General features: G+C 41.5%; 1 protein-coding gene across 2 annotated transcripts in view; it reads right to left on the bottom strand.

The window, feature by feature from the left end:
- coq8aa (coenzyme Q8A, genome duplicate a) overlaps positions 1-14,288 on the bottom strand; it is a 40,167-nt gene extending 25,879 nt beyond the window's left edge. For both annotated transcript variants that reach the window (XM_014205230.2, XM_014205231.2), the window contains exons 1-4: positions 14,157-14,288; positions 3,353-3,535; positions 2,337-2,696; positions 2,174-2,240 (exon numbers count right to left, since the gene is read on the bottom strand). In XM_014205230.2, coding sequence (XP_014060705.1) covers positions 2,174-2,240; positions 2,337-2,696; positions 3,353-3,517 — 592 coding nt within the window. In that variant the 5' untranslated portion in view covers positions 3,518-3,535; positions 14,157-14,288. The remainder of the gene's footprint in view (positions 1-2,173; positions 2,241-2,336; positions 2,697-3,352; positions 3,536-14,156) is intronic.
- Between the last annotated feature and the right edge of the window lie 729 nt (positions 14,289-15,017).

The raw sequence follows: 15,017 nt of genomic DNA, 5'->3' as shown, positions 1-15,017 counted from the left end.
TAAACCAAATCTGGTTTTAGATCATTTTTAACTCTGAAAAAGGTCCAGTACTTGATTTCTTCACTAACTTTATGTTGCCCTCTAAATAAATCCAAGCCAAAGCAACAACACATTCAAAAAGCTTCACCATGATATGTGGATATCTTTTTTTTTTACACCCATTTGAACCCCTCAGTATTATTAAGCCTTCCTGGTTAAACAGCATCCAATCAATGATTTCTACACTTCATGAGCAGTAGCTGACTAAGTCCTTCTGCCAGCCAAGTTTCAGTGAAGGCAGAGGTTACACCTCTGTCATCTCTGGACACTGTCACACACAGCACTCACTGCTTCACACCCCCAAGTTAGGTTAGGACAAAGCAGTGAGACACACCATACCAGCAAGCTGCTGGCTCACCTGGATATCAACTTACAGAATTAGGGAATTGTGTTTATGGGGGAAAAAAAATAGATGGCTTGTTTTGGAGATGACAATAATACCGGGGGTTTTCATAAAAAGACAACTGGTTAGACACATTTTGAACTTCATGGTATGCCATCTTCCGTGGTAAGACTACAATAACAAACAGCTCTACATGGAAGCATGTGTACCTGTCAAAGGGAACTGAAACCCAGAGAGCATGGTGTTAACTTATGTAACTTATGTATCCATGTTGCAACCCAGAATAACAACCAGGAGAGAACAGAACAGGAAACATGCATGGCTAGGCATTCCCTCGCATCGGTACACCGACATCAGGAACTGGATAGCCTGTCAGCAACTCTATCTCAACGTGAGACCAATTTATGTTCAATCCTCAGGGGACAGCACATCACTTTTCCCCTGTAGGAGAGTGCCCTGGGGAGGGGGCCTACTAGGTAACCCCTGAGCCATGTAGTCATGTTGGGGAGGGAGAGCAAACCAATAGGGTCCCAGAGTGCTGGACTGGCAGGTGTCTGTCAAGACTCACATTACTCAAATACCACCAAACCTAGCAACCCTAATTTCCAGCTGAAGGACGGTATTGACCGGTCAATACTGTCCCCACCCCAAACCTCCCATGAAAGAGAGAGAATGCCGGAGCTGGCCCTGTAATGTATACAGATGGTGTCAGGGACATGTATAAACCCAAGGTAAACAGGTTCTCCTTAGTGGCTTTGCTCTCACTTGTGTATCGGCTCGCTGCGCGGATCTGATAACCTCTCAAACAGTGACAAAATATGCAGCATGCTGACAGAGAGGTGACCCATGCCGGGGGAGGGCCGGGCCGTCAGTCAGTCAGTCCAGGTCCCAGAGAACAGCAGGTCCCAGATATCATAGTCTCTTTTACCAAGAAGCTGCCTCCGTAAACTCAGCCTGTGTTTCTCTGAGGCGGCAGAGGTTGACTGGCTTTACTAGTTATGAACTCCAACGTGGCTCATCTGTAGCCTGCTCTGCAGGCCTACTACTGGTCAAAGTGTAGATTAACCTCCAGGCCTCAATCTGACCATGTGGCCGTCAAGGGGAGAGGAGATATCTCAGAGGAGATCTCACTCACGGGATGAAGATACACGGGCCACCTTTCACCCACTGGCCTGCAGTTTACAGGCAGTAGATATATCAAGTTGAGGATAAACAGACACTAGGGTTGTGTTAAGCAGACACTGACAGGGAACATGGGGGCATGTGGGTGGGACACCTTGGTACACGGGTGGCTTGAGAAGGGGACATAATGTAACATAATAGGGTAATACATTTTTTAAAAAATACAGGCCGAAACACAGGCTCTATTTCTAGATATTGACACTGGTTACAGCAATAGTTGTCGCTGAAAGTTTTTGGCAGAAGAGTAGGTTTGCCTCGTGTGGATCGGTGGCATAAGACTTCCCCTTTAATGTAATATGGATGAAATGGGGGATCAAAAAGGTGAGCTCAAGCCAGAAACAGTAGAATAGAGCTCTGTGTGTGTGTCAGTTAGAGCCTGATGTTGAGGACACCACATCAATATTCCCAAGTAAAAAATGATCAAGTTCTTAATATTTACAGCAATGTATTAAAGGAGGGATATCTTACTGATCCAATCACATGTTCAGTACTTTCCCGACACTAACATAACAATATAATACATTTGTAATGGTAGTCTTTTGTGCACTTCAACGTCATAGAGCAATAATAAAACAACATATTAGAAACCAAGATGATGTGCAGCCTTACCTCCAAAATTAGCCAGTCTCCCTAACCGTGTCACTGGTACCTTTCTCTCTCGTGCCCTTTCACTGAGCTACAACAGAGAGAGAACAGCATAATGGTAGACAAGATACACACACAGCACATCTCTGAGTCACAGGTAACAGTGAGAGAAGGTGTGTAGACGTACCATTTGTTTGTGTGGTTTCTCATTCCTCTTGGCTTCTCTGGCCTTCTCTATATCCTCGGCCGTGAGGCCCCCAACCCCCGAGCCGTCCTGGTGATAGGAGCGGTAGGAGCTATAGGATAGGTAGGAACGGATCTGTCCTGAGAACTGACTGCTGGGGTCCTTGTAGCCCTCAAACAGCTTGGATTTGACTGAGGCCTGGCCGTTGCAGGTCGTGCCGTCTGTGGTCCCCATACCCTCTGAGGAGACGCCTTGTTCCCCACTGTCCATGCTGCTCCCCTCTGCTCCAGAGAAGTCATACTTACTGTCTATGTCTGCTGGGAGGTCATCAGACTCACTTTGCTGCTGCTGCCCACCAAACTCCTGGAACAGATATACAGATGTGGAAGGTCAATGAGGACCTGTGGTTTCACTGGAGTGTCCTAACCAGGAAAAACACATGGCCCGAGATATTTTCCATGTCAGGTCATGCGGTCAGGAAAAAAACTCTTGCCCCTAAGGGCCACCTTAATGATCTGCCTCAAGTCAAACTGTATTTACATCGACAGCAGGCAACGCTTAGTGGCAGCTTTGTTCTCTACTATTGGACTATTCCTACGCTGTGAAAACAAATAGGAGCCAGCTGTACAGACCGTAACTCAGCCATGATAAGACCACAAAGCTCTATGAATCAATCTTTTGTTGAGCTCACACAAAATTAGATTAGGCACAAAGAAAGGCTAGGAAGCTATTTGACACTGAAGCTCTGTCACCCATATTACATCTGGCCTTTGGTGGTGGTGGTGTTGTCTGACAATGAAAAATACAATCTTTGTAACAATACCTTGCAGACATGATATGAGACTCATGTTTTACAACCCTACATGCATTTGTACTACTACTACAATCTACAGAAGCCTGAAGCAATCAGAATGGGTGACAAGAGACCCTTCTGAGATAGTAACCCATGTCTAGTGCCTATCCTCATGGTTGTCCACTACCCCCATAGAAGAGCCCCATTCATATCCTGCTTTACCCACCTGCATCTTCTGCATGGCCACTCCCAGGCTCTGCTCTGCAGTCATCTGCATGCTCTGGGCCATGGCCTGGGCTCCTCCAATACGCAGTGTGTTGGCCTGAGTGTCTATTACCGCCTGGCTCAGCTTGGCCAAGCCACGCATCACCAACATCATGTCGCCTGCCATGGTGGGTCTCCCTCACACCTAGAACACAGATGTGGAAATAAATCCTTTTTTGTGGGGGGGGGGACGGGGGGGACGGGGGGTTCGGAGTTACATACCAAAGTCGACTGTATGTACATACAACATAGCCTGAGGCTACATGTACTGAAAGTAGGCCCAGTCGTGCTGTAACTCTGCGTATAATCTAAGAAACCTTCAAAACAATGAATGTCATTTCAATAGTGAACATAAGTGTGACAAAGGGAAAGGAGATGAATCATACTGGTGAAATAAGAATTGTCTACATTCACCAATGGCCTATTGGAGAATTTGAAAGTCACAACACTAAAGGTCATTGGCTGAGGTTTAAGTCTCGCAGGCTAGTGGCCAGCTATCCACTCAGCAGTGCAGTCAGTCAACAACTAGAGAGTACCTGGCCGGGCAGGCAGAGAAACACAGCTGTTATCAAGGATCACCGCGGCAATGACAACCTCGCAAAGGTTAAACACGTTTTCAATCTGAGACATGGGGACAAACCTTTAAGTAACGGCCGCCAACGCCCGGGCTACACCGGGAATCAAAAGGTGTTACGTTACAACATGAGCATGTCTCTACTAAACATTCTCTGGAAGGAAAACGGGAAGGCTTGGCACGGAAAGTATCCTTGCCTGGCTTTCAATGCAGGACTTTGATAGTATCCACTGCTGGTCAGTTCTTTTTTGCTAGAATCCTGTGCCATACTCACAAGTTTCTTTCATCAGTAAGTGATAGAGAAAGGCCACTGAAATGTGGCTTTACAAACTAGATTATCTGGCCTTTTCAAATCTCATCGTTTTAAAATGACATAACTGGGCTGGCCTTAACCAAACCCAATCAAAATACTTCTACCAGGTAATACCAGGACACAATTCAAGGATTTCAGTCATATTGATCAATGACATGGGTCTAAAATGCTAGGCTGAACTGGGACACTCAGTCCAGTCCTGTGCTTCCCTTTTTCCCTGGCTGGTGATGAGGGGACAGTGGACGCTGAGTGAGGGAAGAATCACATAGGATTTAAAATGAACAGAGGAGTTAAGCTAGTCAAAAGGAAGGATTGTTCGTGCTTGGTGACAGCTTGGCCATCCTGGGACTCAGAGGGCTTTAGAATTAGCCCCCTTAGGACGTCCTCGCTTGAAACAAGGTCACCGTAAAGTTGTCTCATTTATTTGGCAACAGAGTAACTACTGCATACTAGCCAGCCAGACTACCCCTGCATTCACACCACACACATACTGTGCCTTCAGAAAGTATTCACACCCCTTGACTTATTCCACATTGTCGTGTTACAGCCTGAATTCAAAATGGATTAAATATATTTTTTCCCCACCCATCTACACACAATAACCCATAATAACAAAGTGAAAACATGTTAAGACATTTTTGCAAAGTTATTTAAAATAAGATACAGAAATATCTAATTTACATACAGTACCATTCAAAAGTTTGGACACACCTACTCATTCCAGGGTTTTTCTTTATTTTTACTATTTTCTACATTGTAGAATAATAGTGAAGAGATCATTGGAAATTACTGCAACCAAACATTAAAGATTAGGAATTAACAGTAAATCTACTACAAGTGATATATGCAATGGGGAATTAATATACACTAACAATCAAACGCAAACAATTCACACAATGAAGTTATGAAACACTGACTGTGCACAAATTGGCAGGAGAGCGCCCATTCTGGAGAGATTAGCGCATTGTGCATCTGGGCCCATGGTCAATCTGACTTCTGTATTTACGGTGAAAAGGCCTCAGCAGAAGTCAGGGCATTCATACAGCTTGTGTGTCGCGGAGCAGGACAGAGCTGTGTCAAGGAAGTGAGTTTGTGTTTTCTACAGGATGTACCGCCCCTCACCTACCGTCAACCAATCATGTCAATGCGGAGCTGTTACAACATTTGGGAGGTGCATGGCGATGCAGTACGGAGCTCGATTTGGCCTCCATAAGGAGCCTCGGACCACATTCGATCAAGCATAAATTGGCTTTTATTCTAGGCCTCCGCAATGGATTAGTTCACCGAGATAGGCGCAAATATATCTATCAATTACTGCTCGACTAAAACAATCTTGGTCGACCAACAGCCTAACGACCAAACAATCGACCAGTTGGCTAATTGGGGTCAGTCATAGAAGAAACTACAAGCTGTTTTGCCGAAATCTGTAATGACAGAAGGAATTTCAAGAGTTTCCATACTCGGTCACAGTGATGGCTCTCGTACTTCTATAGGTTAGTATCGATGTTTAGTGGTACAATGCAGAAGGTTTTATAGAAGGGCTTTGTAAACAGGCTTCAACAGAATACAATGATACGACATACGCGGCATCAGAGAGGGCCTGACTACTTTCTGATAGAGAATTCAGGGAGAGTGCAAAACCTGTCGCCCGTAATAAAACGAAGTGCACTGTGGTAAACTGCAGTGGCAGCTGCATTCATGTATATGATGCCGCCATACTCTACAACTGGTAGGAACGTCAACTGAATGATCTGCTTTCTATTAACCGAGAGACTCATCTATGTTGTTTTTTTTCATATAAAATGTATTGTCTATCCAAATGCCCAGATATTTGTAAGCAGGGACACAATCAATTTGGGCACCATCCAAGGTAAAAGACGCCTAAATCTTTAGCCATTCAATGTTAAATTAAGGTCAATTATTGCTTTTTGTAAGACAATGAAAGCAGTCTGTAGGTCAGACAGAGCCTGATCCACATTTGTTTGTGTCAATGGGAGACTCCACGGCAGCGTAGTGTCAGATCTCAGAATGTGAGAATTACCATAACCAGAAAGTTCATTGGAAGGATGTTTGAAATGCTTTTTAAGTTTGTATCATAAATAGTTTTCTTAAAAATCTTAATTAAAGTGGCCATTTTTAGACCTATACATCCCTATGATCCGTGAATGATACAGACAATATCTTGGTGACATTATACTCCTTATAGTGTGCTCTAACATGTAGAGTATGTCTAGATTCTGAAATACAATCTCACATGAATTGATTCAACATTAATATGAATATTAAAAATTCCCCTTTTTGATTTTGTTAATTTTAAGACGTTGTAACAATTAGTGATGCAATGATTTGACATTTTTGGCCGATACCAATATCCAATATTTTCCTTGGCCAAAAAAAAAACGATACCGATAATTCAAATTTTAGCGGCCTTTTAAGCATTCTAGTTCAGTTAAATAGTTACACACACACGGATGCAGCGGTCTAAGATAATGCATCTCAGTGCAAAAAGAGTCACTACAGTCCCTGGTTCGAATCCAGACTGTATCACATCCGGCCTAGATTGGGAGTCCCATAGGGTGGCGGACAATTGGCCCAGCGTCGTCCGGGTTTGGCCGTCATTGTAAATAAGAATTTGTTCTAAACTGACTAGCCTAGTTAAATAAAAAGGTTACACACACCAAAAAGTAATTTTGTTGGCATTTACGTATGTCCCCATTACCAGTAAAACATAATCAAAACCTATTTATTTCACTTACTTGCTGTGCTGTTTCGTTGTTCATTTGTTCAGTCGTTTCATTCTCAACCAGGATTTCTATGGAACGCCGTTTCAGTCTGTTATGGAAAGCTATTTGGGTCTTTACGTGTAAAAAAAATATACTATTTGACGTGTCAATTAAGCTTGTTGACCAATCAGGACCTGAATATGACTGCACGTCACAATTTAACGCGTTCATTATTTTTTTACGTAGTTATTACACATTGATTACACTATCACTCGTATTTCATGTCACAACGATTCATCAATACGTATGCTATGATGCTGGTAAAGTTGTCTCGTGCACCTACAGTGCAAGTCATTTAAAAAAAGCTAGCTAGCTCATGGATGCAAACAATGTTCTTCCCCAAAAACATAGCTAGCTAACTGAAACAGATTGTCATTTTGCTAACTATATAGCTAGGTGTCATCACCTAAAATAACCCTAATTTATAAGACAGTTCTTATTTGATTAATGGTGGTCGGACCCATCTATGTAAAGCTAGCCACAATAAGGATTAGCCACAACAGTGGACTTTGCGAGTAGCCTTCAAAATAAAAGTATGGCATAACTACTATTTGTATTAATTTGCATCACTGTCAATTACGTACTTTTATTTTGAAGGCAAACAGCAAATTCCACTATTGTCTCATCCTTATTGTGGCTAGCTTCACAACACATTACTCAGTCCGGTCAAGCCTTTCTAGCCAGATGAAGCTAGCTGGCTGCTTATAACGTTAGCCTTGGCCAACAGGGTTAAGAAGCTGGTTAGCTATTGATTTTCATGAACTGAAGTTCAATTTCAATAGGCGAACAACAAGTGGGAACCTAGCTAATACTTACTCACAAGGATTCCTAAATCACTGCTAAGAATAATGAAAATGACTGCAGTTTCTATTGGTCATTGTTTTCAGGCTGGTTGTATTGGTGCTAGCTAGGTACCAAGCTAAAGCTAGCTACCCCAGAAGTTGCGGTCGAACAAATTATGCTTTATTACCAATGCGGTATTGAAAACCCATCGTTGGTGGCTGGTGTTTGCAGACTTTTTTGTACAGCTTTGACAGTGCTACTGTATCTTTTTTGACACGCAAAGACCCAAATGGTGTTCCATAGTATGTTTGTCGTGAAGCTAATAGCAGGGACGTTATTACTGTGTAACTCCAGTAGGGCAACATCTGAAAAATAGCGCACTTTGTAGTGTGTACCGGTGCTCGACCAGTCGGCAAAAGCCAACATCACGCACGACAGAGAATAGTTGATTGTCAAGGGCAAAGAATTGCACTATCTTGGCTTTAATGGATTTCGCCTTTGAGTTGTCTCGCTGAAATGTTCTTACTCTTTCAAATGACTGCTCGACTTGTTGACTACTCGATCCACACAGCAGACGTTGTGTGGGCTAGGTTATGAATGCTGCGTTACACGTGTAGTGCAACATTTTACGTGGCGTCATTATGTCATGTACCTACACTACAGTTCAAAAGTTTGGGGTCACTTAGAAATGTCCTTGTTTTTGAAAGAACAGCAAATTATTTTGTCCATTAAAATAACATCAAATTGATCAGAAATACAGTGTAGACATTGTTAATGCTGTAAATGACTTGTAGCTGGAAACTGCAGATTTTTTATGGAATATCTACATAGGCGTACAGAGTAGAGGTCAACCGATTATGATTTTTCAACGCCAATACCGATTAAATCAGACAATTTTTATATACATTTGTAATAATGACAATTACAACAATACTGAATGAACAATGAACCCTTTTATTTTAACTTAATATAATACATAAAATACATTTTGTCTTAAATAAATGAAACATGTTCAGTTTGGTTTAAATAATTCAAAAACAGAGTGTTGGAGAAGGTAAAAGTACAATATGTGCCATGTAAAAAAGCTAATGTTTAAGTTCCTTGCTCAGTACATGAGAACATATGAAAGCTGGTGGTTCAATATTCCCAGTTCTTCAATATTCCCAGTTAAGAAGTTTTAGGTTGTAGTTATTATAGGAATTATGACGCGTCGACTATTTCTCTCTATATCATTTGTATTTCATATACCTTTGACTATTGGCTGTTCTTATAGGCGCTTTAGTACTGCCAGTCTAATCTCGGGAGTTGATAGGATTGAAGTCATAAACAGCGCTGTGCCTCAAGCATTGATAACAGCTGCTCGCAAACGCAGTAAAGTGCTGTTTGAATGAATGCTTATGAGCCTGCTGCTGCCTACCACCGCTCAGTCAGACTGCTCTATCAAATCATAGACTTAATTATAATAAACACAGGAATACGAGCCTTTGGTCATTAATATTGTCAAATCCGGAAACTATCATTTCGAAAACAATACGTCTATTCTTTCAGTGAAATACGGGACCATTCCGTATTTTGTCGAACAGGTGGCAACCCTAAGTCTAAATATTGCTGTTACATTGCACAACCTTCAATGTCAAATTGGGGCAAATTAATTAGTCTTTGTTAGGAAGAAACACAGTTCGCAATGAGCCAGGCGGGCCAAACTGTCGCATATACCCCGACTCTGCTTGCACTGAACGCAAGAGAAGTGACAATTTCCCTAGTTAATATTGTCTGCTAACATGCATTTATTTTAACTAAATATGCAGGTTTAAAAAAAAAAATACTTCTGTGTATTGATTTTAAGAAAGGCTTTGGTGTTTATATTTAGGTACATTTGGGCAATGAATGTGCTTTTTTCACGAACGCGCTTTTGTTAAATCATCACCCGTTTGGCAAAGTTGAAGTAGGCTGTGATTCAATGATAAATTAACAGGCACCGCATTGATTATATGCAACGCAGGATAAGCTAGGTAACCTAGTAATATCATCAACCATGTGTAGTTAACTAGTGATTATGTGAAGATTGATTGTTTTTTAAAAGATAAGTTTAATGCTAGCTAGCAACTTACCTTGGCTCATTGCAGCCACAAGGTCCTTTTGACGCTGCACTCGCGTAACAGGTGGTCAGCCTACCACGCAGTTTCCTCATGGATTGCAATGTAATCGGCATCCAAAAAGGCAGATTACCGATTGTTATGAAAACTAGAAAATCGGCCATGCCGATTAAGCGGTCGACCTCTAGTACAGAGGCCCATTATCAGCAACCATCACTGTGCTCCAATGTCACGTTGTGTTACCTAAACCAAGTTTATCATTTTAAAAAGGCTAATTGATCATTAGAAAACCCTTTTGCAATTATGTTAGCACAGCTGAAAACTGTTGTCCTTATTAAAGAAGCAATAAAACTTTGTTAGACTAGTTGAGTATCTGGCGCATCAGCATTTGTGGGTTCGATTACAGGCTCAAAATGGCCAGAAACAAAGAACTTTCTTCTGAAACTCGTCAGTCTATTCTTGTTCTGAGAAATGAAGGCTATTCCATCCGAGAAATTGCCAAAAAACTGAAGATCTTGTACAACTCTGTGTACTACTCACTTCACAAAACAGTGCAAACTGTCTAACTAGAATAGAACGAGTGGGAGGCCCCGGTGAACAACTGAGCAAGAGGACAAGTACATTAGTGTCTAGTTTGAGAAACAGACACCTCACAAGTCCTCAACTGGCAGCTTCATTAATTAGTACCCGCAAAACACCAGTCTCAACATCAACAGTGAAGAGGCGACTCCGGGATGCTGGCCTAGCTATGTCACGTTTCAAGGCAGCAGAGTTTACTCAACTCCCCGTTATAGCTTTACATCCTGTATGGAAGATATCCATATTACAGGGAACTAGAGAGTTAAGGCACATTTTTTTTTAGATATCCAAACGATGTCTAAAAAGAAGCAAAATCAAAAAAAGGTTACTTTTGATATATTAATATTTAATGTTGAATAAATTAATGTGAATAGAGTCTGAAATACAACTTCACATACTCCATTTTTTGAGAGCACACTATAACAGGAGTATAATGACACCAAGATGTTGCCTGTATCATGTACGGATCATAGGGTTTTACAGGAGGCATGAAGGCTTATAGGTCTAAAAATGGCCACTTCCATCATAATTTTCTCAAAAATTGTTTGTCACACAAGTGTATGTCAAACATCCTTCCATCAAATGAAGTTCCTATGTGAGAATTGCCAGAACTACCAGATACCAAAAATATTTTCAGTCTACGCTGGTGTGTAATTGCCCCAATCTCTTGCAAAACATAAGATTATTACCAAGGTATGGTATATTATGAAATAGAAGAGCTAATCTAACTGAAGAGATTTTTTTTGCAGTAGAAATAGTTATTCTCCATGTGTGCAGTTCACATTCACCTGCTGAACAATTCACCTGCACTAATATCCAATAATACAGTGCATTTTGAAAGTATTCAGACCATTTGACTTTTTCCACATATTGATATGTTACAGCCTTATTCTAAAACGGATTAAATAGTTATTTAAAAATAATAATAATATCATATTTACATAGCTATTCAGACCCTTTACTCAGTACTTTGTTGAAGCACCTTTGGCAGCGATTACAGCCTATAGTCTTCCTGGGTATGATGCTATAAGCTTGGCACACCTGTATTTGGGGCGTTTCTCCCAATCTTCTCTGCAGATCCTCTCAAGCTCTGTCAGGTTGGATGGGGAGCTTCGCTGCACAGGTATTTTCAGGTCTCTCCGGAGATGTTCGATCGGGTTCAAGTCCGCGTTCTGGCTGGGCCACTCAAGGACATTGAGACTTGTCCTGAAGCCAATCCTGTGTTGTCTTGGCTGTGTTCTTAGGGTTGTTGTCCTGTTGGAAGGTGAACCTTGGCCCCAGTCTGAGGCCCTGAGCACTCTAGAGCAGATTTTCATCAAGAATCTCTCTGTACATTGCACCGTTCATCTTTCCCTTGATCCTGACTAGTCTCCAAGTCCCTGCCACTGAAAAAAACATCCCCACAGCATGATGCTGCCACCACCATGCTAGACCGTAGGGATGGGTGCCAGGTTTCCTCCAGACGTGACACTTGGCAGTCAGGTCAAAGAGTTCCATCTTGGTTTCATCAGACCAGAGAATCTTGTTTCTCATGGTCAGAGTCATTTAGGTGCCTTTTGGCAAACTCCAAGCGGGCTTACATTTACATTTTAGTCATTTAGCAGACGCTCTTTTTTCCCCCGTAATGGTCCCCCGTGGGAATTGAACCCACAACCCTGGCGTTGCAAACACCATGCTCTACCAACTGAGCTACACGGGACCGGGCTGTCATGTGCCTTTTACTGAGGAGTGGCCACTACCATAAAGGCCTGAATGGTGGAGTGCTGTAGAGATGGTTGTCCTTCTAGAAGGTTCTCTCATCTCCACAGAGGAACTCTGGAGCTCTGTCAGAGTGACCATCGGGTTTGTGGTCACCTCCCTGACCAAGGCCCTTCCCCCTGATTGCTCAGTTTGGCCGGCGGCCTCCTCTAGGAAGAGTCTTGGTGGTTCCAAACTTCTTCCACTTATGAATGATGGAGGCCACTATTACATTTTTGGTACCCTTCCCCAGATCTGTGCCTCAACACAATCCTGTCTCTGAGCTCTACGGACAATTCCTTCGACCTCATGGCTTGGTTTTTGCTCTGACATGAACTGTCAACTGGGGGACCTTATATAGACAGATGTGTGCCTTTCCAAATCATGTCCAATCAATTGAATTCACCACAGGTCGAATCCAATCAAGTTGTAGAAACATCTCAAGGATGATCAATGGAAACAGGATGGACCTGAGCTCAATTTCGAGTCTCAAAGGGTCAGAATACTTATGTAAATAAGGTATGTTTTTTTTATTTTTTTTATATATATTTGCAAACATTTCACTTTGTCATTATGGGGTAGTGTGTGAAAAATTTGGAAAATGCTTTCATCCATTTTAGAATAAGGCTGTAACGTAACAAAATGTGGAAAAAGCCAACGGGTCTGAATACTTTCCGAATGCACTGTAACTCACCACAATTTTCCTATCGTTCCTGCCAATCTAGGAACCCACGTGCTGCCTAGCTCTGCACATCAACAATGGCCTCTTCACCAAAATCAACGTGAGAGATTTCCTCTGCAGCTATGACTGGATATGATTGCATTAGGTCACTGCTTGCTCTATTGGTCACATTGATAAAAGCAACAGTTGATAAGAATACTTGCCAGAAAAGTTTCAAACCATTAAAAGAATGCAGAAGTTAACAAACCAATCAAGCAAACTATATAAACGTTATCACGTCTACTTTACAGTACGCCATTTAAAGCATGTACTGTACGATTCAATGTCTTATCATTAAAGTCATGCAGCCACAAAACTGTCAAGTATAGGACTTGAACAACTTTCAGTTGAAAAGCTAACTGCAGGCCATAAACAGAGCCTCACACTGTACAGAGTAATTGCATTGCAGCCTATCCACTTCATTTCAGTGATACAGTAAAGGACAAACTGTAATATGAATAATAATGTAAAGCAGCCCATTAGCAGACACACACTTGTAGGTATCCTCCGCTTTGAAAATAACCAGGCATGTGGTGTGCATGTGTCACAGCTGTCGCTGGTACAGAATGTTGTTTATGGGCCAGCAAGCTCCTCTTCTAACCCATCGTGACCGTTGAGAGCTTTGTCCTTCAGGCAAAACTACCAACACCGTGCAAAAGATTCTTCTTCATGCTCATGATTACTCTGCCCATTTACTTTTTCAAAATACAGACGTCATTCACTTCTACAAGCTGATTTAAATATATGCAGAAATTAGCATTTATGAATTATCCATTGTCGGCTAAATGTCACTACAGATAGCAGATCATGCATGCATGCACGTGAAAGTTTGATGTCTGTAGTTACATCGCTTCCATTTTTTTGTAAGATTTATACTGCATCATGAGTTCAAATGTTTGGATTTCATCAGATTTGCACTCAATATCTCGGTGCAATGTCAGTAAACTAACTAACTACACTTTTCAGACATGCTGTATTCACTGACATTCGGATAGCTATCCAGCTAGCTACTCTGATAACATTAACGTTAGCCATAGTTTAGCTAGGTCACTTAAGGCAGATGAGACGCATCGTTTTTTCGCCAATGCACTGTCCAAATTGTCAAACCAGGAAGAAGTCATATGTATTAATTCCATTATTCCAAGCACTATACTTGTCATAGAAGAACAAACCCACTTACCGCCAGTAATTACGAATGTCTGGATTTATTTTCAATGCTATGCAGCCTCGTCCCCGAACAGTGTGTCTTCCAACCATGAGGTCAACGCTGTTTACCAACTCAGAACCGTGATTGTCAAAGGCATTTTACCCCGCCCCTGAACATCTTCTATTGGTCGTGTACTGGAGCGAGGCGGTCTGTTTTGGAGAGGTGGTGGCTGAATACTGATCCCTCATTGGTCAATTGTCAAAGAAAAGGTTGTACTCTCCAATGAAAAGTCAGAATCCTCTTATAAGGGCGGTTTTAGCTGTGGTTTCCACTAGATAGCACAGCCAGAAACTCAAATTGGCTATATCGTGAAAATGTATGAAAAAAAAGATTAGGGTTGGGCATGGGGTTAGCAGTGTGGTTAAGGTTAGGTTTAAAATAAATGTTTAAGAAGAGAAATTATACAAATAGGCGGGGATTATGAGATTGGGGTTGTGGTAACTAGTGACGACCCTTATAAATAAACTACATTGTAAAAATGTACAACATTGTATACATGATAATCCATGACGTCAAAGATATTGAATAGTGTGATATTTAAAACAATAGCTAGACCTGCTCTATCATGTGTCAAAGTCCCAGTTCACAAACTAAATGTGGCTAATAGAGAGTAACAAGTCAAAGATGACCAGTTGCTCTTATTAGTTATATTACAGAAATATCGCAGTAGAGCATAAACTTATATACCTGGTTGGTTAGTGATTTTTTTTAAATAATTGTAAAAAGACTGTTGTTTTATGTGAATATTTACCGCCACCTACTAGTATTTTTTCGAAAGTTTTCCTCTTATAAAAACGTTTACACATTTGCTGTACCAATATCAGGCACGCGATG

Source organism: Salmo salar, chromosome ssa06 (genome assembly GCF_905237065.1).
Source record: "Salmo salar chromosome ssa06, Ssal_v3.1, whole genome shotgun sequence".
Lineage (NCBI taxonomy): Eukaryota > Metazoa > Chordata > Actinopteri > Salmoniformes > Salmonidae > Salmo > Salmo salar.
The sequence above is the reverse complement of the archived record's forward strand: the minus strand, read 5'-3'. Positions and strand labels throughout refer to the sequence as shown.